We start from the raw sequence: 27133 nt of genomic DNA, 5'->3' as shown, positions 1-27133 counted from the left end.
AACCAACCGCAGATTCTCTATGAAAATTGACAAGCGCACAACTTAATATAGAAAGTACAAGGAAAGCTTTTAATCCTTCTGCCCATAACCTCCATCTCAGTAAAGGTAAGGTCAGGATTGAAAAATCACTACACTTCATACTAGTGTCGAAAAATCAAAATCTCAAGAAACCTATATACACTGTCATGATAAATAACACAAAATGAGGGGAAAAAAGAAATCTTTTTTTTAACACATTTTCCCTGTAATTCAATTTGCAGCAGATCACTAATTTCTTCACAAATGGGTCTTACTTATTAGACCACTGGAACTCTATTTCTAAATTCCGTGAGGGCCCACTTTTGCTTTGTGGCAACAGAGTGTACTCGCCAGCAACTGCTCCCAACATTACAACCCTGTCGATCTGGATTGTTACTTTTCCAAATGAGCTCTGCCATTGGATGAAAAAGAGAACTATCATTAAGATGCAATTTAATGGAAAATCAACAGATTGTATTCTGGTGTTAGTTTCTCATCTTATTTACCTTCCCCATTTTGCTCTTGTTCTTGCAAGAAATATGAAGCTTCTGGCCCTTTGGCGGACTCTCAAAGGACCATGAAAAGCTCTCATCCCACTCTGGATTTGGACCAGTTGCAACCACCTGACAAATTAACATTTATGAAAAGTTATATTGGCAATAATCTGATAAGAGCAGCCAAATACACCACAAGGATGAGATGAAAAAAGAAAAGGCTGAGTAACCTGCGGCATAACTATAAAAATGATGTAATGATTGAAAGGCATCTCATGAAATACAGCTTTGTTCAGAACAATGTTGTGAGCAATGCCACAACTTTTCAACATAACCAAATATTTTCATTGCAAAGTAGAATCAAGAACAATCACAACAACAGGCTAAAGGAAATGCAAAGTAATTATGTTTGTCCTATAGCCTATGTCCATTTAAATATGACAAGAATATGTATGAAGATGAAAAAAAAGCAACACTTAAACAGAGGCTCCCTCAACCTCAATGACAATAAGAAGCTTTATGCATTTGTTACATGAGCAGGTCTAGAAAAGCCAATGACGATTATTAGCCTTCCTTTGAGGCACCAGGACTAAATCCGTAATTTCGGAAATTTTTGTGAATTATTTGGCCAAAAAATCAAATAATATAGCTCTTGGTTTGGGGATTATCTTCATTTGTACTCTATAAAGAGTGAAATATTCAAGGCAAGATTGTTCCCAGAAAACATATGTTAGATCGGAAGAACACAGTACGTAAGTAAATGAAAGCATTTTACCTTGGTTTGCCTTGGTGGAGTGTTGCCAAGCGTAAGCTTACAATAAACACTAGGGTTTCCCACTGACTGCTTCATATTGTTACCGCGCTTGATTATCACTACCAATGTACCAGGCAAACACTGCAAGAGAAATTCTGCCTTCTCCTGAAACCGAGGAGGGCCAGACTGGATTAGGTATTGCAGCAAGGGGATTGCATCCGCAGCGGCTATTGACTGGGCTCTAGAAACTTCCGCTGGACATGCTGACCAAGCTTGTCGGAGAAGAAAAAGTGCGTCCAAGGAAGCTTCTTGAGTTGCCTCTGAACCAGTTTTGAGGGATGTAACCAGATGGGGAATGCTAAGAGTTGCAGGCTCAGTGGCTCTCAAACGTGGGAAGTTACTGAAGAGAGCATTTAGCGCTTTCAAATACTCCTCATTCACAGTTCCAGTGGCCCACAAATCTTTTTCAATAGCAGCTGCAAGATGCAAGACCAAAATAAGCATATCAGCCAACCGGAAAAAAAGGAAAGAAACTGCTTGCGTGACAAAGGCATAATCCATCCAAGCAATAACAGGTACAAACATAGACCATATCATAGAAAGAAATGGCACATTGGAAGATTATAGAAGAATCAATAGTCACCATATTGCGCAGATTGGTAAAAGAGAATCACTTGTCTCTTTTTATGAAAAAGTACGATAATTTTTTAATGAGCATAAATGCACAACCCAAGTATTTCAAGGAGTACACATAAGATACACCTAGATAAAAAGAGTATAAAGATCAAGAAAATCCTGAAAACTAAGCTGAAAAAACATAAATTTGCAGCCATACTGTGATAAAGGTATATAAAGAAGAAACCATTAGCTCCTGCACAATCTTCTCACATTCCTTGAAACTTCGTATTTCTCTCCCTCCAAATACACTACATTAGGCAATCAAGTCATTTTCCATAAGGTTTCACTATGTTTGCCGCCAAATTGACAGGTCCAACACATAAAAATACCCACACCGACAAACCCAATACAATCCGAGAAGGCAGGAAATATCTTGCCATAAAGCACTGGCTACTTCACTATGTAGTAGCAATGGGCCCACTGATTCCAATCTCTCTTGCATATACAGGATCATTCATCACTACAAGCAATTTAAGGATTTTCCCTATTAGCTACCACTCAAGAAAAGAACGTTGCTCTTAAGGGAGCCTGACTCTGCCAAATATACTTCCATGGGATATAGCACATGTAAAACATCTGGCTTCAAATGCTTCTCTCTTGCATAGGGACCAACACATGCTGTCTTCTCTCCCGTCTCAATGAAAAAAAAAAACTACAACCGAACATAGAATGAGGCAAAAGGGTCCACCTCCCAATCATGTGCTGTAATAAATTCTAATTCTCATTGAGAGCCATTTGAAAGTTGCAAATCATCAGCCATCAAAGCATCCTTAACCCGCACAAACCAAACAAAACCAGAAAAGGCCCATTAAAAGTTTTATCTCTGCATTATCATGTCATAACTTTATCTTGGGACCGTGTCCCACCTTATATCTGGTGTATCCGGAAAACTCCCGTCAAGCCCCATGGATATTTTTCTATGAGCTATTGATTACATGTTCTTATTCAGGTGCTAGTCAGCCTGAAAGCTGACTGTTAGACAAGTAACTAAAATCTTCTTTGATTACTACCACACACCAAAACAAAAAAAAAAAAAAAAAAAACTGTAGGCAATGCTCATGTACAAGTATTGGTCAGCTAGAAAGTTACACTTAGACAAGTAACTAAAATTCTCTTGTATGTTCTACCACAACAAAGATAAAATCTAAGCACTTTTCTTGTTCAAATGCCGCTCAGCTTGATCACAACCATTAAAAAGTATCTTACTTTTATTTCGCATATTCCACAATAAAATACTATATATAATTTTTTTCCTCACCAGCTTTACCCGTGAGTACAAAGCTCCTCAATTGGATTAGTACTCAATTTCATACCAAAGGTCCATCTAAAAATGACTCAAATACAATTAGGTAAGTGTTCCATGCACCTTTCCTTTTAGTGCCTTCCTAAAATATCATTCAATTATCAAAGAAAGAGGAGTAAATTTCTGTAACGCCCCAATGGAAGGCCCAAACCACATGACCTATACTCCAAAAGGACCAGTCAATGATACAATTAGAGCTCCATTGAAACATTATAAAGAGCAAGGACTTCTCCTTCCCAAGCAATGTGGGATCCCATACACCACCTACCTTATCCTCTCATCATATGAGATATCACACACCCCCCTCCTTAAATTCCCGACATCCTCGTCGGATCCATCTATCGTAACTGGCACGGCTCAAGTACCACATTTCTAGTTGGGATAGACTTACCATTTCTCGATTTGTGTGTCATTCTTGCTCTTTATAATGTTCCAATGGGGCTCCAATTATATCATTGACTAGTCTTTTTGGAGTATAAGCCATGTGGTTTGGCCTTCCATTGGGGCGTTGCAATTTCAATCAAATTTCATTAGGAAATATGATGCAAAATTGTGACAATTTCTAGGTTAAATTGGAAACATACTTCATGGAATATGATTTATTATAAAATAGCCTCAAACATTCCCAATTGAACTATGTTCTAGGCAAAAGGAAGTTAGTTATAATAGAAAATCCAGTACAAAAACTTTAAAATTGACATTGTGAATCAATGAAGTAACAAGATTTGCGTTGCAAACCACACTGGTAAGACTAGAGAAAATTGCCACAATTAAGAGGACCAGTATAAGCTGAATCTCATGTTGCGGATAAGACTATTAAATATATTATCTGAAACGAGAATCAAGAGAACTCACCAGTTATAGCTCTGACTGTTTCACTAGAAGCATACTCTTGAATAGTATGATTAGAGAAGAGAAGTTTGACAAACATTGCTGCCTGTATGGATGTATCTGGATCGCTCGAACCAATAAGATCCAATACAACCTGTACGCCACCAGCCTCAGCAACTGCTCTTTTATTTGAACGACTGTACATCACAAGGTTTTGCAGTGCACATATAGCTACCACTTTCATTTCTTCTGTAGGTTGTTCTTCAAGCACATTTACAAGAGCACGGCAAGCTGAAACAGCATCAGTGCTTCGAGCAAGGCCCTCATTCTGGAATAGATCACCAAGGGCCAAAGTGGCCAGTAACCTTGCTTGTTGAGCTTGAGTTTGTGGGTCCAAGAGGTACTGGGACAATGGTAAAATTGCAGATTTCGTAGCTTTTGTTTCTCTGATCTTCACATTGTTCAACAGTACTTCCAGCAGCCTTGCAGCAGTTTCCTCACACTGATGACTCCTCAGAAGTTCCAAAAGAGCCTCTATGGCACCACTTTCAGCCATTGCTTCAGCACTGGTCGCATCATCACTTTCTAACACCAGAAGAGCATTCAATGCACCAACTACTGAACTCTCTGAGCCAGAACGAAGCAACCTCACCAACACAGCGACAGGCACTTCCAAATAAAAGTCGGAACTAAATTGCAGAATGGTTGCCAAAACAGAAGCAGCAGATTCCCACAAAGCATGAGGAAGTGAGGGATCGGCTTGCAATATGACTTTGGAAAGTTCGTTGACACCACCCTCTTTTGCGATCTCATTTGGCCATGTTAGTGCCAGGCTTACAAGAGCCTTCACAGCTCTCTGCTGCAGTATGTGTATACCAGAACCAAGAACTCGTATAAGAGGACCAATCACTTGCTGTGTCACTGAATCCTTCTGAAGTCGTTCTTCCAAGAGCAGATGGGATAGAAGCTCAGCTGCCAACTGTTGCACTGCCGAAGCTGGAGAATCAAGTAAAGGTATAAGTGGCTCTATAGCTTGGTGAGAGGTCAGCGTATACTCATCACGACACTGTGGATGCTCTAAGATATTGACAAGAACTTGTAATGCACTGTGCTGCCCATCAGGCCCAAATTCCGGCCTTGTCAGCAACAGAAAAAGGGGCTCAACCACTTTTGCAGCAGATGGTCCTTTAGCAATGCTAGCATTATTGGTCAATATTCGCAGCAGTTCAGCAAAGGCAGCACAAAGAAAATCTGGTGCTTCATGGAGGATGCTGAGTATGCTTTCAATTATTCCAGCTTTCACCATTTCCATCTTACAAGCAGGCCTGTCTTTCCCTAACTTCACAAGAGCTCTAGAAATAGCCTCGTGAAGCATGTAATTCCTACCATATAGGAGGCCAACGAGAGGAATTACTGCACCGTGTGCAGCAACAAGTTCTGCCAGTTGCTCATCATCAACAAGTTTATCCAACGCACAGACAATTGACTGCTGAGCAGGACTGAACTCAGTTACAAGAAGAGAAACCAGAGGCTCAACACAGCGTGCTGCAGCCATTGTGGACCTGATCCTTGTATTACCGAAAAGAACGCCACACAATTCAGCAGCATCCCCTTTCAGCTCCATCGAACAATTTGATGAAAGGATCCTGCAAAGTACATCCACTGCATTCATTTCAACGTCTGCAACAGCAAGGGCTCTCGATGGGTTTTCACTTAGTAGCCTAACCAATGCAGCAACAGCAGCATGCTGCTCCCTCTCTGAACCGGTGTTAAGAATCTCCACCAAGGGTTGAACAGCTTGTCGGGCAGTTTCAGCATTCCTAATATGGTCAGCAGAAAACAGGCTTTCCAATGCTTTGGCAGCACTATATCTTGCACCCCGTCCACCTAAACGTAAAACTGCTACCAGTTGACTGACAGAGCCAAATGCAGACTCATGTCTCCGAATTTCAGCACTGCTGAATAGGATACCTAACAGATCAGTAGCAGCCTCCTCAGTTGCATCTTGTGGCCCAAGTGAAAGATATTTGGTCAGGGCTTCCAAAGCTCCTGATTCTACCATTACAATCTTATTTGGCGGACAGTCTTTTGCCAGCTGAGTCAGAAGTCCAAGTGCTAGAAACGGTGCTCCAGGACGATCAGGAATTGGTTTAAGCAGATCAACAAGGGCAGGTATTGCTTTCCTGGAAGTAGCACCGACCCTTATATCATCAACTCTGAACAACCTCTCAAGGGACACTTGCTCCGGATATGGCACCAAAGCAAATTCCTCTGACATCTCCAGAAGATCATATATGTCAACATCAGCACAGCCAAGTAGGGAAATAAGCCCACCTGCGGCCCCAGAATTTGCAACGGATAAAAGAGTCCCTCTGCTACCATTACACACCAAACTGGTGATTGCTTGAGCAGCAAAATATCTGTTTGCTGACTCCTCTGACTTCAAAAAATTTGCAAGTACTGGTATACATTTCATGGTTGCATGTGCTCGTATGATATCTCTATCTTGAAATAAAATTGCTAAAAGTAGAGCACAAACCCAAGTGCTGCTATCTTCCTTAAAATCAATCTGCATAGATTACCATGGAGCAGCTACCATTAAATGAGGAAAAAAACTCAGTATAACCACACTACTAGATCCCACCATTGCATGCATGACTAAACAGATGGACAAAAAATAACGTTCTAAAGGAACAATGCATTATATGCAATTCTCAAAATTCATCATTTGGATGCACGATTTTACAGTTTATCATTGTGGAGTAAGAAAGCAAATTACCTGAGTGTACTGAGAAAAGCAATCTGATATTCTATCAGTGAGGACTTCAATTGCTCCAGCCTCCATAATAACAGTTTTACTCTTTTCATCATGACAGGCAAGAACAGAAAGTAACCATATTGCTAGGTTCACACCAGATATGACCAATGTTCCTTTATTGGATTTGCTATTCCCTACTTCTTCTTTAGTATGCCTGTAAATGCTAATGGATTCCTTCTCATCATCACCCTGATTTCCCGAAGAAGGCTGTCCAGAATGAAGCATTGCAACAAGAGAATGAATAAGAGGGATACACAAGTGTGATTGATTAAGATCTTCCACCACTCTTTGGTGATTAACTGTCGCAGCACAAATGAGCACTGCAGCTCCCCCAATTTTGACCTTTGGGTTTGTGGAACTGATCACCCTTCGCGAAATTGAGGATATACATCCAGAGGCACAGGCAACTGTATCTCCCAAAACAGCAGGCTGATCCCGACAAAGCCGTGACAATATCTCAATAGCTTTATCCTGCAACAATGGTGCTGCATCAACAATAGATGAAACTATTGGGGCAATACTTTTTGTGAATTCAGCTAAAACTGCCCATGCAGGTTTTATTTGCCCACTAGCACCCTCTGATCTGGACAGAATCGCAAGTGCATCTAGTGCCTCTGATGTGTCAACAGATCCACCAATAATAGATTCTAGAAAAGAAACCAATGCAAGAACTGTTCCAGCACGATTCACACAGTCAGTTAAGGCAGAATCAATTCGGCGAGAATGGAGCAGACGAGCAATTGCTGCTGCTGCATGTGTCTTTCCAGACACTGTTCCTTCACACAAAACCCTAGTAGCAGGCAAAATAATTTCTTCAGGCACAGCATTCTCCGATATTTCACAATCTAAAATAAGATTTGCCAGAGCACATGTTGCCAGCTCAGCAACTTCCAGAACTGAAGAGTTAGCAAGCACAACCAAAGGAGACAATGCGTCTCTAGCAACAGCTGCAACATCCCGGTTCTCTTTGATCGAAAGAAATATTGCAGCAAGACAACGTGATGACTCTACCAGTATGCTTTCAGATTCAACATTAAGCAGCTTCATGGCTGACCAAAGAGTTTTAACAGCCATGCTACTTTCACGCAGGTCCTTCCTAGTTTCAAAAATTCCAGCCAGAGCTGATGCAGACTTAGCCTGAGTCTCTTCCTTAGTTGAGCTCAAGATTTTTATCATTGTCTCCATTGCATCATTGGCAGCAATTCCTTCACGTAAGATATCATTGAGGGGAACCACAGAGAGCATGCTTTTCAAGGCATCCAAAACATAAACTTTAGATTCAGGTAGATCACTGGTCAATAATGCAGTAAGCTGGCTGATGGTTGCAGTATCAGATTTGTGGATTAAATGATTCAAAGTCTTTGCGGCAATTTCCTTCCCATTGGGACTCCCGTTTTTCAGCAGCCATAATAATGCAGGAACAGCATCAGCACTTTCAACACAAGCACGAATATCTTCACTGTGATTGCATAGGTTCCTAAGGATTGATGCTGAATCTTCCTTGGCTTTTGCAGACCCTGACTCAAGAATTTGGACAAGTGGAGGTATGCCACCAGCAGCAGTGATAGCCCATTTGCTTTCATCATTTTCGTTAGATAGAAGGCATAGTAATGCAACTGCACATTCTTGCTGTTGTTCTGATGAAAGCCCCAGAAGAGAAATCAATAGCTGGACTCCTTCACGGCCTTGCAGGGCAAGCCACAGACTACCTTCATTGTTACAAAGTGTGAGAAGAGCTTTTATAAGCTCATCCTGCACTTCATTGGTGGCCATTGTTATCAAACCAACAAGCAAATGCTTTGCATCAGAGTTTGCAAGTTTTATTGACAGTACAGAATTCCCATACAAACTGGCCAGGGCTTCTATTGTACGCTCCTGCACGAGAAAAGGTAAGTGGGGTTTGAACTGCTTAAGCAAAGTCTGCTCAATAACCAGAGGATCTGATGCCCTTGTAGATTCTGCTGTACTATCATATATCATCAAAGCAGAAGCTAATGCTCCTAATGTGTCGGCAACTTGGGCAGGTGAAGTACATGATTCAAGGCTTTGACCAAGGCTTGAGATGACGTAAGACAAACCACCAGAAATGTTTGCTAAAGCACACATAGCATTCTCTTGCAATGCTTGGGCATACTCCCCCTGCATGAACTCTTTGGAAGGAGCTATAGTAGCATTTATCAAAGCAGGAATACCATTGAAATTAGCAATCTCCCGCCTCGCTTCTTTGCATTGGGCTGAAAGAGATTTAAGAGCACCGGCAGCTTCTGCTCGGACAGGAGCTTCATTTCCAGGTCCTAATAGCTTAAGGATTTGTTTTGTAGCTTCTGCAGCCAACACTTTAGAACAAATTGATGCATCCTCCATCATCATACATGCAAGAAGAAAGCACACATTTGCTTGAGTGCTCGACTGTCCCGTTGTCAGCAACTTCACAAGGACATCCACACCTCCAGCTTGAACTGTTGCAGTCCAGAATCCCTCAGTGCTGCTGGAAAGGTTCTTTAATGCTCCAGTCAATAAGCTATCAACTATATCCCCACTCTTGAGTCCTTTTGCTAGTTGTTCCCAGAGCGCAGGAACAACCCCTTCGGTTGAAAAGATTTTTGATCCAACATGATCCTTTGCACCACCTTGTGAAACAGCATAAATAGTCTTTGCAGCTGCAACTTGACCTTCCGCTGAGCTGGACTTGAGTAGACCAAGCAATGGTGGAATGCATCCACCAAGCAAGACTTTTACTCGTAGTTCATTCTCCTTGCAGAGAGAACCTAAAACAGTTGCAGCCTGTATCTTCACTCCAAGTGAGCCCGACCGGAGTAGAGAAACAAGCACTGGAACTGCCTGAGAGTGAGATCCAACGGCACTGAAAGCATTTTCACGAGTGTCAATAAGATCCAGCAACTGTCTCAATGAATACTCTTTCTCTTGTACAGAGGAGGAACTCTGACGCAGGTGCTCAATGCATTGAGCAACACTTGCTAATGTCCCATCTGGATCCTCCATGCTACTGCGCTCTCTGCAAGAAATTAAGAAAATAAAAATTCAGCTAGAATCATCATTCTATGGATTATAGCAAATTAACACTCTTCACCGACCTAATTTTGTGGCAATTTAATGAAGTTTATATCTATCTCGTCATATCAAAAAGCTCAATAATCTGTAGCAACTAATACTACTGTCATTATAATTCCCCAGAGGGAGAGTTTTTGGGGGGAGAGAGGGGAAAAAACTACGGTATAGGACTCTCGAATTAAGGAATGTAATATGTCAAGTTCTCGGAACAATGAAGTGTCTCCTAGTCCGGAATCATATTGCCAAATCATGCTAGAAGCCTTCCAAATGTTTTTATGCTAGTTTGCTCATTCGAAGTGATTAGGCATTTGAAGCTACATTTTGATCTCCAACAGTTTTAAGTTGACAAGGTTGAATCCAGAAATTAACAGCTGGATGGTTTACAATAGTAAAAGCAGATCAGATTTTCATAAAGAGCGAATCTTTGAATATGAAAAATAAGCCACATAGCAGCAGTCTCAGCAGATCTGCAGCTCCTATTGCATGAGAAAACTTTGGGGAGCACTTCACCATGTTCTAGATACTTTTATTCCTTTCTGCCATTTTCTTTATTTATTAAACTTAACAGCAAAATTATTCTTCTGCGACTTATCACTGTTAGCCAATTTAGGGCTGAGCTGCTATACTTGAGTGAAAAAGCTTGTCAGTAGAGCAGGACCGAACTGACCTTGAACCCATCCTTATAACCGAATGTGGAGTAGGAGGTTCTGAATCTTGAGCTTTGGCATCGCCATTTCTTTCCTGCAATCATAAGATGAAAGCGAAAAACAATAAGCATGACATATCTTGTAGCATTCAATTGACAGTAATGGCAGAAAAGCATTGAATATTAATGAAAATGAAACAAAAATTTCAAGCTAATAGTGTCAGACTTGGGAACAATAAATAGGGCAGGTCTAATCATGCACGTCCAAGGGTCCAGTGAATATAATAATCCATTTTTTGTAAGTATGAAAATGATAGTCCATTGGAAAATAAAAAATTAAGTTTATAGAATAAAATGAAAAAACAAAATGCAGATTTAATCATCCATTATTCTATGAAGTAAAAAAATTACGTTAACAGTAGGAAATTGAGAAAAAAAAATAAAAGAAAAAAAATCCCGCATTCTAAAAACATTTGCCAATTTTGTTTCCAAAATTTTAATTTTTTAATTTTTATAAGGTACTTAAATTCAGCAAGGGGCGCAACCAAGTACATTGCAAGCATACAATAGTTCCTATACAATAGAAAAACACCCAACAATAGGAATGAAGAAAAAGAACATAACACGATAAAATCTATTAAACTAGAGGAAAGGAACTTCAAACAAGAACATTATAGACAGGACATATTGGTCAGAATTTCGAAATTCAAAAAAGAAAATGAAAAGGGAGATTGGGCGGCCAATCAGATCTCACACATTCAATCCACACGTATCCCCCATTCAATTGACGTCATAGGGTTCATAGCATGCAAATGAAGTATCAAGCATGCAAGAAATGGAAATATATTAATTGAATTTCTTTTTAAAAAAAATACAGATTACCAGATCATTAGAGGGAAGGCTGCCGCCATTGCTGGCAGCAAACCTCCAAGCTAGTGTGGCCGCCAGTTTCGGTTCACGCCAAGATTCCAAAGCAAATCAATCCAGAACCCTCCCGTTCTCCAGATCTACACCCGAGATCCAGTCAGAACATCAAAGAGCTTCCTGCCCACCCAACCACACAACACCGTAAATCCGAGAATCCCAATTCCAATTGAACAAAAAATCACTTCAGAATGTTTGTAAGCCAAACCACCTATAGCTTTGCTAGCTCACAAAATATAGAGACAGTAACAATAACTAAATGACCGAAGCTCAATCATGCTAGGCTAACAACAATAGAGATCAATTACTCCGCCTCAGTTCCATTTTCTTTTATGCTCTGTTCGGTTATACAATTAATAAGGCAGGGCTACAAACCGAAAGAAGACGGCAAAGAACCTGAATATAGTTTTCTCTCGGTTTCCTCGGCAGCCAAACAGAGAATAAGAGAAATGGAATGTAGGTAAGTTACGAGTCTTGAACAGATTTCAGTGAATTTGGAGAAGGAAGCAGTAGATCGAGTAGTAGAGAATAGAAGACAGAGACTCTTTAGTCGCAGTCAATGAAGAATCAAAAATGTGAGAAAATGCATGAATCCGGTACCGGACTTTCGCAGGATGCAACAGAATGGCATCGGATTTCGAAGAATTTACGATCTTGACCAATGCATTAGCTAGAAATGTAATAGAGCCAGAGAGGGAGAGAGATGCAGACCTTCGGAGAGTAGTGGAAGCTCTTTGACGCATCTGCGGGTTTCGTAGATGGAAAGGGAGAGTGGAGAGAGAGAGTAGCTGATTTCACAGCCTCACCGACAAAGTTGTAGTAGGCTACTAGCGTAGAGCTTGACGGCTTGCTTGGCTTCGCTTGGCTCCCATTCGGCCAAGCGGTTCCTGAAAACGGTAAGTTTAATAAAGCTACTCTCATCGCTGGAGCTTCTGCTGTACTTTTTTTTTTATTTTTTTTTTTTATTTAGTAATTTTTTATTTTTAAAAAATTATTTAAAAGTGTTAAAAAAATATGTAAACAAAAGCAAAAAAAAAAAAAAAAAAAAAAACACCACAATTGCACTGACGGTGTAGCCACCCAAAGTTTTATCTTCAAAGAAAGAGTTTAACGTTACGAGTCGCCACATAAACTTATCGTTCATACTTCATATGCTCTCTTGACCATGGCGGTGCATTTTGACGTGGCATCACCGCTTAATATTATGTGATTCATTAAAAAATATATTTAAATAAAAAAATGTAAAAAAAATATAAAAAAGATAAAGATTAGTTTGCGTTTAAGTGCTCAAGTGATTTCAAAAAATCTATAAATAGTAATTTTTTATAGATCTCATCGAAATAAATTGAAACATGTGTTGAAATGTATGAAATAGATTAAGATATATTTTACTTTTTATGAAAAGTTAAAAAAATAATAGATCTCATTAATAATTAATTTAAAATAAATCTGATGAGTTTGATACTAAAATATATCTTGAAACTTTAAACTCCCTAATTTTTGTGTTTATACTTTTATTTTTATTTTTAATAAACTACGTGGCATTATATGATGAAGCCACGTCAAACATATGATACCACATCAAAAGAATCACATGAGTAGTAAATTTCAAATTGTCAAATAGCATTATTCTACGTTAATAATTGAAAATAGGTAACAATCTCCCTCTATATAGAGAAATAAGTAGTTTTTTGTTAAATATTTTGTCTCTCAATATTGATTGAAAATATGTAACAGTATGTAAACTTTTTTTTTTAAGGACAGTATGTAAACTTGTAATGTAAGAGTTTTTATTTTGAAAATGAATAAATAAAGTTTTATAATGAATTATTTTCTTTATTTTTTAAAATTCATTAATTGTCACAATTATAAATTTAAAACAAAACAAAGAAGTTACCCTCGACCACCACGCAGCGGCCAATGTGACCAGAAATCGGCCCCAACTAGTGGCCGCTTCTTTTATTTCAAAAGACTCGTATCTTATTGATTTATAGTATTTTGGATAGTAAGTTGAGATAAGATGAATTGAGATAAAAATTAAAAATTTAATAAAATATTAATAAAATATTCTTTTTTAATATTATTATTATTTTAAGATTTAAAAAAATTAAATTATTTATTATATTTTGTATATAAATTTAAAAAAATTATAATGATAAGATTAGATAAGATGAGATAAAACACTTTAACTATCCAAAAGAATTCTACTCTTCCCATGATTTTTACGGACAGAGAAGTTAGTTGTATTCACTAATCATCATATTCATAAATTCAACATATTGCATCTTCCAACTTTAAAAATTTTGAGCACTAGTAATAGATTATTTATCATATCTTTTAAAATACATCATTAAAATTCATTTTTTTTATTTTATATATTGACTTTTATAATATATCATATATCAGCTTATCTATTTTTTTCATATCATTTAAATATTATACTTTTTAATCTTTTTTATTCATTTCAAATATTTTTTCTAACTACTAATAATATTCTCATATCTTTTTATATTTGCAATATATTCTCATATACAATGTCATATAATTACGTTATATTTTAAATTAACCTAAATTTATAAGCTAAATCAAAATATAAACTAATTCAAAAAATAAAAAGAAGAGATTATATAATGAAAATATTCTCAAAATATATAATATGAATAAAGAGAGTTGTAAAAATGAGAAACTTAGCAAGAGGTGGGAAGAGAAATTAATTAAAAATATTTACAATGATAAACGGTGTTCTCAATATCTAGAAGTTTACTGTAGCACAATGTAAAAGTATATTTAAAATAATAGATCTAATGGAGTGCACTTTTGAGAGTTTCTTTTATATTTTAAAGAAAAATGTATTATAAATGATCCATTGAGAGTGCTCTAGCATTTTTTCCCATATTAATAACTAAGATAAATAACGAAAATATTTAACGTGGTATAATCTTGATAATTAAGTAACTAGTTGTGTATATTATAATATTTTAATATTGAAAAAACATGTAATATGTAATATATAAAGGGAAATGATATTTATAATTTTAGAATGTGCAAGTCTTGCACATGCCATTTGAAAAGAAGTGAGATCTATTATTAAAAAAATAATTTTTTTATGTGAGTCTCAATTTTACTTTTTTTTTCACATGTGGAGTTTGCACACTGTATCCAATATTACTCATATATAAACTTTAATAATTTAAAATGTAAAAGTATAGAAAAAAGATATTTACAGTCATAGAGTGCAAAAATTTTACGTATTCTTTTTTAAAAAATGAGTAAATTTAAGATTCATATGAAAAAATTAATTTTTTTAATAATAAATCTTATTATTTTAAAAAAAAATATACAGTATTTATACAATTCATAACTGTAATTATTATTATTATTATTATTATTATAACATTATTCAAAAGAAATCTCCAAACCAAATATATTTTTTATCATGAAAATTGTGAATAACCTGGAAATTTGGGAACCAAGAAATACCATGGTAGCTGATTTCTTCTTAGAAACAAAGTCGAGCCAAGCCGAAAGCAAAATTGAGAATATACCCACGTGGATCCTCTCTTCCTCGCTTAGTTGGCTGAGAACACATATCTTTTTTTTTTTTTAATTATTATTGACAAAAGACAATCGGTGGTTTAGACAGTGAGATACACCTAATAACGATAAATACATTTTTCATTCATTAATCGTCTTAATCAGTATTCCAGACGTAATGACGAAACTGCCTTTTTAGGCCGATCAGCAGTGTGAAGACGCTGAGCTTTAGGCCGTGACAAAATGGGCATTTTGTTGATATGATAATGAAGATTAGTGTTTGAAAAACTTTATGCAAATCTGAAGATTCAGAGGTTCGCTAAGAGTTTTTTGTTTTAATAATTTAATCCAAGAAAAAATCTAAACATAACCTCAACACTCTTACACACAACTTAAAAATATTTGATTTTATCTTTTTACTCTCGTATTTCATGAAATATGAAATATGAAATATGAGGATAAAAAAATAAAATTATATATTTTTTAAATAGTGTGCAGAGTGTGAGACTTTTCTGTAGCACGACTCTCAATCCAATCTTGTACGTGTCTTTGATGTGGGACCTGAGGGGATGATTAAGACACAATACCAGTGATTATGTGAACATGAAGATTAGAGTTTCTATTAGTTTAGTTATGTAGGGCATTACTCCTTCAATAAAAAAAAGGAGGAAGAAATAATTCCTGGAAGTGGATCTTTCAACCCATATGATTGAGACACTAAATTCATACCAAAAATATGATAATTGATAGAGACCGTAATCACATCATTTTTCTTGCATTGTTAGTTTGAGAAGGGTGTGTTACTTCATGTGCAATTTTCACCAAAATTAATGGTGGTGGACACTGAAATGTGCCTCATTCCTACCTTATTTTAATTACAAAAGTTGAGGAGGTGGGAGAAAAATGTGTTGTGTTGCGACCATTTTTCAACAATATTGAACGTTCTCAAAACCGGCCATATGAATGGGTTTGGCCGCTGCTTGGTCCCTATCAATCGGACATATGAAGGACAGTGTTTAGTTTGCTGGATTTTGTTGTCCTTTATAGCTCTGTCAATCCAAACTTCTATGTTGAAGATTTCATATTGGGTCCCCCCTCTCTCCCTCTTTTGTTTTGGTAAAATCTCATTTTTTTAAAGAGTTTTGTTACTTATCATCCTCACGCACTGTACACTACACATTTTTTATTTTTTAAAATTTTTTAAAATTGTTTTTGATTTTATTCTTCTTAAATTTATTGAGTTTTTCTACTCATCGTCTATATATTATATATTTGATTAGAGAAAAAAATAAAAATAAAAATATAATGTGTGGTATGTAGGGATGAATAGAATTTTTCTTTTTTAAAACTTGGAGCCTGGAGGCTTCCATGAATAGCTCGATTCCTATCGGATCAGAAGAAGATCACAAAATTCTATTCTTTTATACCCAATGCCACCTTTGTTCTTTCCCGCATTTATGGTACAAAATGTCATAAATGACATACAAAATGCATTTTTTTTTTCAATGTGCAGTGTCCGTTTCTGTTCAGAAAGTTAACATGTCAAATTTATTACTCCTATAGAATTCCCATTAACTTCTGTCCTCGTTTGGTCTCTCGGATTCAATACCGAATGCCATGGAGGAAAAAAGGAAAACTCATAACCAATATCAACTACGTAGAAACTGTCTGTGTGTGTGTAGTCTGTTCTATATAAATAGATTGCTATACAATAATAAAGCTGTGAATAAATTTCTTACGAACGTAATTTCGTGGAAGGCTGAGATAACAGTAGTGACTCAGCTCTATTTTCGGTCATACTGGAGCTACAAATTCACACACACACCCATTATTAACCCAGGCTCGTATCAGGTTGGTATGTTAAGTCAAAACAAACTTCAAGGAAAGTAACATGCCCCTGTCAAAGCAGCTTGCATCTAGTATTTTATTCAATTCCACCATGTCATCTAATGAACAAAGGGGTATACACGATTAGTTCCTAGGCATTAAAACAAAATTTTATTTAGAGGTGAGGTCGTTGATAATCCAACACGAGGTCACGAGTACATTGCAATTACATACAAAAACCGCCATAAACTTGGGCTGCTCAAGCCTCGGAGGAGGAAAGGTTGTCTTGTTCTGGGTAGTGGTCTGAAAAACCAGACCATTTTGCAAACTCAACTAATAGATCAAAGAATCAGAAGACGTTCAAATTCATTTGCTAACTAAGGCTAATGGCAGTAGCATAAGATTGAAGCAGAATCAGAGCTTGCTCTGTAATAGCCCTGTTCCTCACTTGCCTCACCCAATCACCGACTATTTCTGCAGCTTGGGTGTCTCTAACACCTTCTTCAAGAGCATCTGCTGCTTCGGCAAGTTTTCCTTCCCGCATATAGTTCTCAACTCTATTGATGACAGATTCAATTCCATCACCCGACTGATCAACTTCCTTGACCTAGAAAAGCCATGAGGCAAAGTCAAACGTCTTTCAAATAAGTGAGTTACGTGTATATTTGATGGAGAGTAGGCCTCATATCTGCATACCTTTAACAAGGATGCAACATGTGCCAAAGAATGTGCCAAGATGCCGCCACCTCCAGGTGGGATCAGGCTGAAGTGCCGTAGCGTCCCTTTCAAGGCATCAAACTGCAGTAAGCATGAGGTTAGCAGGATTTCCCTTCCACTCCACCCCCCCCAAAAAAAAAAAAAATGGTTTCAAACATTTGGAATCAGTATCAATTTATGATTGCAAATTTGTGAGGACAGAATGAACATGAGATGTGTTACGCATCTTTACTTGCACAAATCAACGTGAATCACCAATACCAAAAACTTGAGTTATTCAACTAGATCCATCCATAACCATTAGTTAGGATACTTGATTTCCCACCATCCACACATTTGCAAGTTTGCTACAAGATCAATAATGATAACTATTTTCAACACACTTAAACAAGCTGGTCGCCTCATCCTATATGCCTCATGCCATAACTAAATTGTGGAGAGATGTTTTAGCTATAAATCTTCTGGAAATTCAGTAACAAAAGAGTCATGAGGAAACCTGAGGATATAACAACCAAACAACTGATATCATGAAAAATTCTTCGGATTCAGTTCTAATGACAGCAATTTTATTAAAACAGCCTAAAAATTGGCCGCTAAAATATTCTATGCTAGTTTAAAAATATATATTCTATCACCAGAACGAGAAAGTCCTGATTATCATATAAATAACATTATTATTTATTACTTCAGACAACAAAAAGTTGAAACTTGTCCTGTGATAGTTCATCCTAGCACCAAGATTTTCAACAAGACAATTGATGGACCATGCATACAGAGTTTATGCCAAATTAGTCATCAACCAAACTTTGAAAACTTAGATGCATATGCATGACACTCACAATTAGCAGAGAGAGAGAGAGAGGGGGGGGGGGGGGAGGGGGAGAGAGAGAGAGAGTTCAGTTTGACCAAGTAAAAGACGGTTGGGTGGGAGCTAGCATGGTTTTGCAGAGAGCGTAGTGTAATTAGTTTTTTTTTTTTTATAAGTGTGGTGTAATTGGTTAGCATGGCAAAAAGCACTTCATTTAAACAAAAATTATCAAACAACCACATAACAGGACACTAACAGGTGGGACAATAGCCTCATCATAGTCATAGATCCTCCAATCAAAGGAAGAACCTCATAGTCATAGATCCCCGAATCAAAGGAAGAAATGAGTCTACAACTTGATCAACAGCTAGCTGAACTTATGTTTACAGGAAAAAGTAGGCCCAGCATTACTAATAATAGGATTATTAGTAATGTTGGGCCTTCTTTTCATATACAACAAGTGCAAGTCTAAAAATTGAAAATATCAGACAATCAAAACATTACTAATCAGAAAACAGTGCAATCAAAGTCTTTTGTAATCATCTCATTTGACTCCCATCAGAACATTCTGGTAAGGACAGAAACTTATGAAATTTGGCATTAGTTACTAGTGTTATTGAAGCAAAGTCTGGCAAGGTTACAAAAGATAACAATCAACAGCATTAAATAAGTATTTGCATCTAATAATAGAAGAAACAATATCCACCACAATTTATGTTACAGTTAGAACATATAAAATAACTTGCCTTATGATTCAATTGCAATGGAGTATCAGCACCATTTTTAAGTGTTTCTTCGGGAAGAGAGTACAAGACCAAATCTAAAACAGAGTCTTTACCACTGCTATCAAGATATGAGCGCAAAGCATCTATTTCTGTCTGAATTGGTAGTCCTTTTGAAAGTGCATCTTCTAGTGCAACTGCTCCCTGCAAGACCAAATGCAAATAATAGTTAGGGTCTTAATTTTGCACGCTCCAAAAATATAACTAACAACAGAGAGGAAAAAAGATGGAGGAGAAGAGAGAACAACAAGACCACCATAAAATTAACATGGGAAGTTTACCAAAGCAAGCTTGTGGGCAAAGTGACTCTGACGAGCTTCTTCGGATCGTGCATAGAATGCCATGCACAAGGCATTTATCTACAAAAAGTAAAAACTAAATTAACAATGGACCATAGAATTCAGGGAGCAAACGGCTAAAAGCACGCTTAGACATGTAAAATACAATATACAGATTGATCATGAGAATGATATGTATGACACAAACTAAACCTGTTTAAGAAAGGATTGGGTTTAGCCCAGCTATAATATAATCAGTGTCAGCTTTTGTGCTTTAGTTGATTTACCTGCTTCAGTGTCAACCCAATACCCACTTTCATGCATGGTATGGGTCTGTTATAAGTGATATAAACCTGTTAGTTCGTTTCTGTGTCAAAAAAAGTCTATTGAAGCACAACAGATACTTCAAATACTACTGTGCCTATATCTTTTTTTTTTTACAAGTAATAAGATATTTTATCGATATAGAAATAGGCATAGCCCAAGTACACAGAAAATATACATGTGATTACACCTAGTTAAGAACTAGCAACAGCTACAAGGAAATCATGAAAGTTGTGACCATTAAAGTCTATAACAATTGCCCACATAAATAGTCTTCTAGAAAAAACTCTGAAACTCTTCTAAAGAACGCTCTTGATCCTCAAAATTTCAGTCATTCTTTTCACTCCAAATACATCAAAGTAGGCAAATGGGAGCCATCTTCTACACAGCTGCAATCTATGGTATCCCCGTGATCCCTCTCCAACTAGCTAATAGGTCAACCACCCTCCTTGACATAACCCATGCTAATCTCATTTTGCCGAAAAAGTAATTCCATATGGCCCTTGCAAACTCACAATGTAGAAGTAAATGATCCCATTGTTTCGCCGCTATTTCTGCACATACAACACCAATCCATAAGGATAAGCCCACGTTTCCTTAGATTATCAATGGTCAAAATCTACTTGTACTTGTCAGTGATCAGATTACAACATCTTATCAAGAACCTAACATCATTGATCTATGCAGTGTAGTTTTGAGTGTTATTTCCTTGTATACACTCCATAGCCAATGATTGTATTTTTTAAACTAGTCTCCTTTACAAGACTCCTCCAAAGACTTCTGAATTTTCATGTGCAATCCTGTTTAAATAAAAAACACCTTTTATTAACAAAAGAATGGGCAAAATGCCAATTACAAAAAACACCTATGCCCTAGCTAAGTACGCGCATTAGAAGCAAGGAAATCATGTAGGTCCATGCCATTAAAGTCCACAGCAATAGCCCAAGTACAAAGAGTTCTAAAAAATAAAACTTTTAGCTCATCCACTAATCTCTCATTGTCCTCAAACGTCCGCTCGTTTCGCTCCTGCCACAAACACCACATGATGCATATACGGATCATCTTCCAGACCACTTTGATCTGTTGCATCCCTCTGATGTAAGTCCAACATGCCATCGCTGCCACCGCGGTCTTCGGCATAACCCATGCTAGATCTAGTCTACCAAATACCTCGTTCCAGAGTTCCCTTGCTAACTCACAATGTAGAAGAAGATGATCCACAGACTCACCCCCTTTTCTACACATGCAACACTAATCTGCGATGATTACCCTCCTTTTCCTTAGGTTGTTAGTAGTGAGGATCTTTTCCAATGAAGCTGTCCACACAAAAAAAGAGGCTTTTAGGGGTGCCTTGTGCCTCTAGAGCCTTTTCCAAGGAAACTGAGTATCAAGCTCTTGAGTTAGAGCCTTATAAAAGGAGCAGACAGAAAAGACGCCTTTCCTTGTAGGCAACCACCACATACCATCTTCATGCTGCATGTTCGGTCGTATGGAGTATATTAGGCTATAAAAATCAACAAAACTGCTCATTTCTCAATCATGTGCCGCCCTACTAAAGTTAATATTCCAATGAATCTGCCCTCCCGAGCTCCCCATCACTTCCGCCACTGTGATGTCTTTGGAACTTGCAATCTGGAAAAGTGAAGGAAACAACTCTTGTAGAGCACTGCTACCATACCAAACATCTCTCCAGAATCTAATCCTGTTTCCTACACCCACCTGACGTCTAGAGTGTCGATTAAAGACCCCCCAGCCTTTTCTTATATGTTTTAATCCTGTTTTGATAGGTGTCAAGAAGTTTTATTCATAATTTAATATAGGCATAGCCAAGAACATGGGACATATTTATGAGCTATACCTAACTAGGATTTACAGCCATTGTTGCATCACTACAAAGCATCATTATATTAGAATTATCCTCAAAAATCTTTATTTTTTGTTATCTTTTCCCTAATAATATCCCTAAAATTCGTAAAATGCATCAGGGTATAATTCAATCTTCCCTTCTTAAAGAGTTCAAATATGCATTAAAATTGAAAATTTAGTACTATAGCGTAACAGAATTATCTTACATGAAGATTTGCTTCTGCCATTTTCTCAATCTGGGCAGCCTTCTCACTTGCGATTGCTGCGGCCAATTCTGCTTTTGCAAACTCCTGAAGTTTATTTAACTTTAATTCTGCCTCATTTTCCTGCAATTATTAGGAAAAACAAGTTGTATTCACTAATAATCAGATGCTAAAACATCCATTTATATTTTGACCGCATATAAATTTATGAGCACCTTCTGTTCAAGTTCCATCTTGAGTTTCTCTTCCAATTTTTCCTGAAGTGACTTGAGAGCATGAGCTGCTTTTGATTTTTCTCTCTTTAATTCCTGAAAAATGATAAAACTTTTGAATTTGCAATAGGCAGGAGCTGATTATAGGCATTTGAAAAGCTAGCAAAGCAGTACCAACTAGGTTTTTTTGGGGGTGCAGAGATGAGTAAAAAAAATCCATGTTTTTTAAGTGTATGCTAGAGTTTTTCTTCTTTCTTTCTGTTCACTTTGTCTCATTTTTTATTTTATCCAACAAATGAAGCAACACTGCTTTTCTCCATCTAAATCACATTTTCTTTACTTTGCATTACGAAGTACATTATAACAATCCTACACTGTGTGGGAGGAATGAGAGACTCAAAAGTCTGCCTATAAGTTGGCTAGACATTCTACGTGTTGGTTAAAATGTGGAAGCCCTAGAATACATGAATATCAAGAAATGGGTTTATTGCCATATAGCACAGTCAAATTCTTCATATTTTATTAAATCCTCAAGTGCCAAATCGTTCAGAATTTTTCCAGCTATCCTAGCCTTGTTTTGTGAACGTGGCAGGTTTGTAAAGAACTTTCCCAATTTTTCTACATATCCCTCTCTGGCCTTCAAGATAGAAACTGGACCTGAGAGGCCCTAGACTTCTAGTAACAGTAGGAACAACTTCCAGTGAGGAGAGCTGTTCGCAAGCAGTGGTTATTAGCTCTTTCTTGTTCCATTTCAGAAGAGGTAATTCCTTTAGTTGCATTAGTGGATTGAATAATCTTTTTTCTAGTTCCAAAAAAGTGCATGTTTTGTTTGCTTCATCACCGTTCCTATTTATATTCCTTCCTCTAAGGCCCCTAAAGCTATACAGCAACCACAAGAAGATATTATACTCAAGGAAAACTAGAATAAAAAAAGGCTGGAAATCTTTATTACCTTATCCAACATTGCAGCCTCCTCTGCTCGCATGAGTTCCCTAGCTGATGCATCCTTTAAATTCCTTTCATACTTCTCCTAAAGTGTGCAGAGAGATAAATTAAAACAAAGCTCATTACACCAATCTGGTAAACCATATATGAAATTACAAAACTGTAAATTATGTTCGGTTATCCTGCGATATAGTCCAAACCTTCAACACTCTCTTTTCTTCTGCAAAAACACGAGCATCTAACTCAGCTTGCCTTTCTTCAGCAGCATGAATGGATTCTAAGAAATCAAGCACCAACTTTCCATCTTTGGATATGTAAGCATCACTCAACTCCCCAGCCGCACTAATTAGAGCCTATTGCCCCAGAGAAGACATTAGTCTTGATATATAGTTGAGCATTCTTTTTCAGCATTAATATAGAAATATGACTGGATAAATAAAAAACAAACATTGATAACAACCTCATTTACTGTATTGCTTTCGTTATTTCCCTGACTTTTTAAAGAAGTTGCAGCGCTGTGATCAGTTTGATCCCTTAAACTATATGCCTCAAGGAGTGAACCTGATGATTTTAAATCATTACCAGATACATCCTGCAACAAAGTTCCACAAGAATCAACTTCACATAAACGCAAGTAGATTGATATTTATTTGATAAAACCAGAAGAAAATTAAAAAAAAAATGTGAATTTCTAAGTATACAACACAGGTATAAAACCCACAAGTAGAGAAACACAAAACAAAAAGAAGTCTTGCTAAAATAAACTCGTAAAATTGAGTTCATAATCACACAACATAAATATAAAATAAGAGTCACCATCATTGTCCATATTTGATGCTTATGGTACTATTGCCACGTAAGTTTTCACCAAATTGTAAATTGCAGGAATACGAAAACATTTTAGCACCCTGTAACTGTTTAAAACCATGTCTTTAGACCCCCCAAAAAAACTTCACATGAAGCCTTGCTATGCCTAGGTAACTGAGAGATACACTGATTACTAAAATGCTATAGCAGTTGCATATATAATTTCACAAAGCCTTGATAAGCCTCTCTTTTTTTCATCTGTCTTTTCTTTTCCTGGCTGGAAGAGGTATAGCTTGTCTCAAAATACATGGTAAGTACTACAAGGGGAGAAAAAGGAAAAGAAAACAAGTTTCAACGTTCTACAACTGAGTCAAAGTTACAATGATCTACTTCTGACAGTAACCACAATGTTCAGAAAATAATATATGTCTGTATGATAATCAGCAATGATATTAGAAATTGTTGTTGAGATATATGCAGCAGGTTTGAGGACAAACAAAATACCTCTGGTCTATTTTCAGTGTTAAGATGCTCGGGTGGCAAAGTTTTCATATCACTTTCTTCTAAGACTGCACCAACCTGGGTAGCCGCAGGTGCTGTATCAATTCCATCCTGAGTCTTACCAGTATCTTCCTCTGTGCTTTCTATGTCAGGACTCCCTTCAGATGAGATTCCAGAATCTGCACTTTGCTCATTAGACTCCACACTTATTTGAGAGTGTTTCAGCGAGTCTTTCTCTTGGATGGGAATAAGATCTTCGCCAGGTATAATGTCAGATTTATCTTGCACCTGAGAGTGGTTTTTCAGATCTTCGACCTTTGGATTGCCATGCTCAGCAGTGGGACTAAACTTGTTAGCCTCTTCACTTTCATGTGAAACTAATTGCTCTCCTGGATGCTGGCTTTCAAGTTTATTAGGCTCTTTACTACCACTAGAAATTAATCTCTCCACTGAATGTTGGATATCCTTTGGATCTCTATTCTCAATATGAACCTTAGCTTCCTTGAATGAAGAATGCTGCTCTTTATTCAGAAATTGATCTAGATAGCCAGTTTGATAAGCTGCAAAGAATGCAGCACCAATTGCAACACTTCCAACAATCAACTTTGGTAAAAAGCCAGAGTCATGTGGCCTGCCCGCAGAACCAGGTTGTGAGGATGCATTTTGTGGATGTCTGGTTGAGAATTCCTTTCTTGAAGAATGTGTAGGTATCTGTCACAATTGTGCCCCGCAAACAATTACAAAAGATGGCCTCAGTTGCGACCATTGAGAAAGAGACTTACCAAATTTACATGTAATAAACCTCAATGCATTCACACAACAAGAATAATAGTAATAGTTTCACCATGACCTTAGCCTAAAACCTCATGACCATAGTTAAAAGATTAGTACCAGTACCGACTGCCCCCTATACGTCGAAGTAAATTCAGCTTGGCAGGTGAGTAATCAAAGTAAAACAAGAACATAAATCGCGATGAATTTTCAGATAAAATATTGTAACTGAAATTTAAGAAATACTATATACGTTGCAAAATATTGTTTTAAGGGCTCAAGGAAACGGCTAGTCATATTACTCAAAGAACTAGTCAAATTTACCATTGAATCTCCTTGGAATCATAATCAAGTTTCAACTAGTGAAAAAACCAACTTGACACCCTTAGGATCATAACATTCCGCCACACTTTTGTATAGAAATCCACTGCAACCCACTCTATCAAAAACTAACCTGATGGTTGATGGTAACCCTTTCTCTAGTGGCAGCTCCACTCAGATGGAAACCCTTTCAATGGCTTTTTAATACTATGTCCATGCACAATATGAAGACATTTTACTCTTAACATGTGTGCTCATACTGTAAATGACTAGTAAAAATTACTATTGAATCTCCTTGAAACCATAACTCAATTTCAACTAGTGAAAAAACCGACTTGGCACCTTCAGGATCATAACATTCTATCATACTTGTGTATCTAGGATCCACTCAGATGATAATCTGTTCAATGACCTTTTAATGCTACGCTCTTGCAAAAAATAAAGACATTTTAATCTAGCGTACGGATCATCCCTACGAACTTGTGACATGGTACTAGCTATGATACCAATTATTAAGGACCCGAGGAAAGCGATAACCACATTACCGATCATAATCCAAAAGAACCAGTTAAGGCCATTATTAAAGCTCCTTGAAATCTGAAATCCAGTTTAACTAGCAACCTTTGACAGCCTGAGGATCGTAGCATATCCATTGTTCAACAACACTTTTTTTTTTTATATAAGTAAATTGTTCAACAACACATTTCAGTTAAAAAGAATGTACTCTCTACTTATATTGAGACTGAACATTAGAATTGTCACGTGCCTGAGTAGTAATCTGCCTCGGGATCCTTCTAAGTGCTCGGAGCGATGAGATTTCCAAAACCGACCTGAAAATCCACGGGACTTGGCATTAGGCACGGCATTTGAACTTAAATCGAGTCACCAAAGAAAATGAACTTAAATAGGGTCACCCAAAGAAATTGACCGTTCTACAATCAAAATGCTAGAAAACTGTGAAAATAGTTCGGGATTTGAGAGTGAGGAAAATAAACCAAATAAACCTTGAGAAGCTAAAGTAATTCACAGAAAATATATAATCAGAAATAATTAACCATGAGAATATGTCGCGGATGAAATTATTGAGCTTGTCTGCACGTACCTCCGTAACATGGTATTTGTTTCTCTGAGAGAATGAAATGTGAGGGCAATGGCGTGGTGAAGTTGCTCGAGAAAATTACCGACCGAAAGAGCGAGAGGAAGGGTTCAGGAGGTAGTTTAAGATTTCAGAAGGTTCTTGGCATCAAATTGAAACGGAAAGAACAATCGCACTGACGCCGGTAGCTGCCGTAGAGAAAGGGCGCTATCGGTGGCGGAGGCAATATTTCTTCGTTACAAAGGAAGTGTCTCCGTATTGAGCATAGTTTTGTAATATGGGCCACTCTTTATTATGGGCTACCAGAAATACAGCCTGATATGCAAGACGTGTGACATTTCGTCCCGGTTCATTTTCCTGGGCCCACACTGCATCGCCTTTGACACTGGGAGGTTAAACTTCAAATTGAACATCCTACGAGGTTGGTAAATTTAAATCGAAAAATCAGACCAAATCGATTAGTCCGATTTTAAACTTATTCGAATCGAACCGGTTCTTATATGAAGAAAATCAGCGGTCCTAAGATTTTCTAGACCAACTGGTTGGGAAATATATATATATATATATATATATATAAATTAATATTTATATATAAATTTTATA

General features: G+C 37.2%; 2 protein-coding genes and 1 long non-coding RNA gene across 4 annotated transcripts; all 3 read right to left on the bottom strand.

The window, feature by feature from the left end:
* On the bottom strand, positions 1-12395 carry LOC121250161 (protein CELLULOSE SYNTHASE INTERACTIVE 1-like). 2 transcript variants are annotated; one of them, XM_041149140.1, is made up of 8 exons: positions 12250-12395; positions 11497-11658; positions 10636-10709; positions 6858-9912; positions 4103-6647; positions 1288-1742; positions 525-641; positions 1-430 (listed from the first exon to the last, which is right to left on the bottom strand). In XM_041149140.1, exons 3-8 carry the CDS (start codon positions 10644-10646, stop codon positions 290-292), a joined length of 6324 nt encoding a protein of 2107 aa, XP_041005074.1. In that variant the 5' UTR covers positions 10647-10709; positions 11497-11658; positions 12250-12395; the 3' UTR covers positions 1-289. The 2 variants fall into 2 exon arrangements, with proteins under 2 accessions (XP_041005074.1, XP_041005075.1); XM_041149141.1 differs by lacking the exon at positions 12250-12395 and adding an exon at positions 11935-12233.
* Positions 12396-17054: 4659 nt separating this feature from the next.
* On the bottom strand, positions 17055-26808 carry LOC121250244 (MICOS complex subunit MIC60). The gene is made up of 12 exons (XM_041149291.1): positions 26537-26808; positions 26201-26264; positions 24346-25053; positions 23495-23626; positions 23235-23387; positions 23042-23119; positions 22093-22185; positions 21881-22000; positions 19488-19565; positions 19171-19350; positions 17596-17697; positions 17055-17506 (listed from the first exon to the last, which is right to left on the bottom strand). The coding sequence occupies exons 1-12, from the start codon at positions 26545-26547 to the stop codon at positions 17273-17275; spliced, it is 1953 nt and encodes a 650-aa protein (XP_041005225.1). The 5' UTR covers positions 26548-26808; the 3' UTR covers positions 17055-17272.
* LOC121250245 lies at positions 18597-19164 on the bottom strand. Its single transcript, XR_005937735.1, has 2 exons — positions 18734-19164; positions 18597-18695 (listed from the first exon to the last, which is right to left on the bottom strand). It is a non-coding gene; the product is annotated as an uncharacterized LOC121250245 (long non-coding RNA).
* Positions 26809-27133: the final 325 nt, after the last annotated feature.

The sequence above is a fragment of the Juglans microcarpa x Juglans regia genome, chromosome 2D (genome assembly GCF_004785595.1).
Source record: "Juglans microcarpa x Juglans regia isolate MS1-56 chromosome 2D, Jm3101_v1.0, whole genome shotgun sequence".
NCBI classification, from domain to species: Eukaryota; Viridiplantae; Streptophyta; class Magnoliopsida; order Fagales; family Juglandaceae; genus Juglans; species Juglans microcarpa x Juglans regia.
This window is presented reverse-complemented; position numbering and strand designations above follow the sequence as displayed.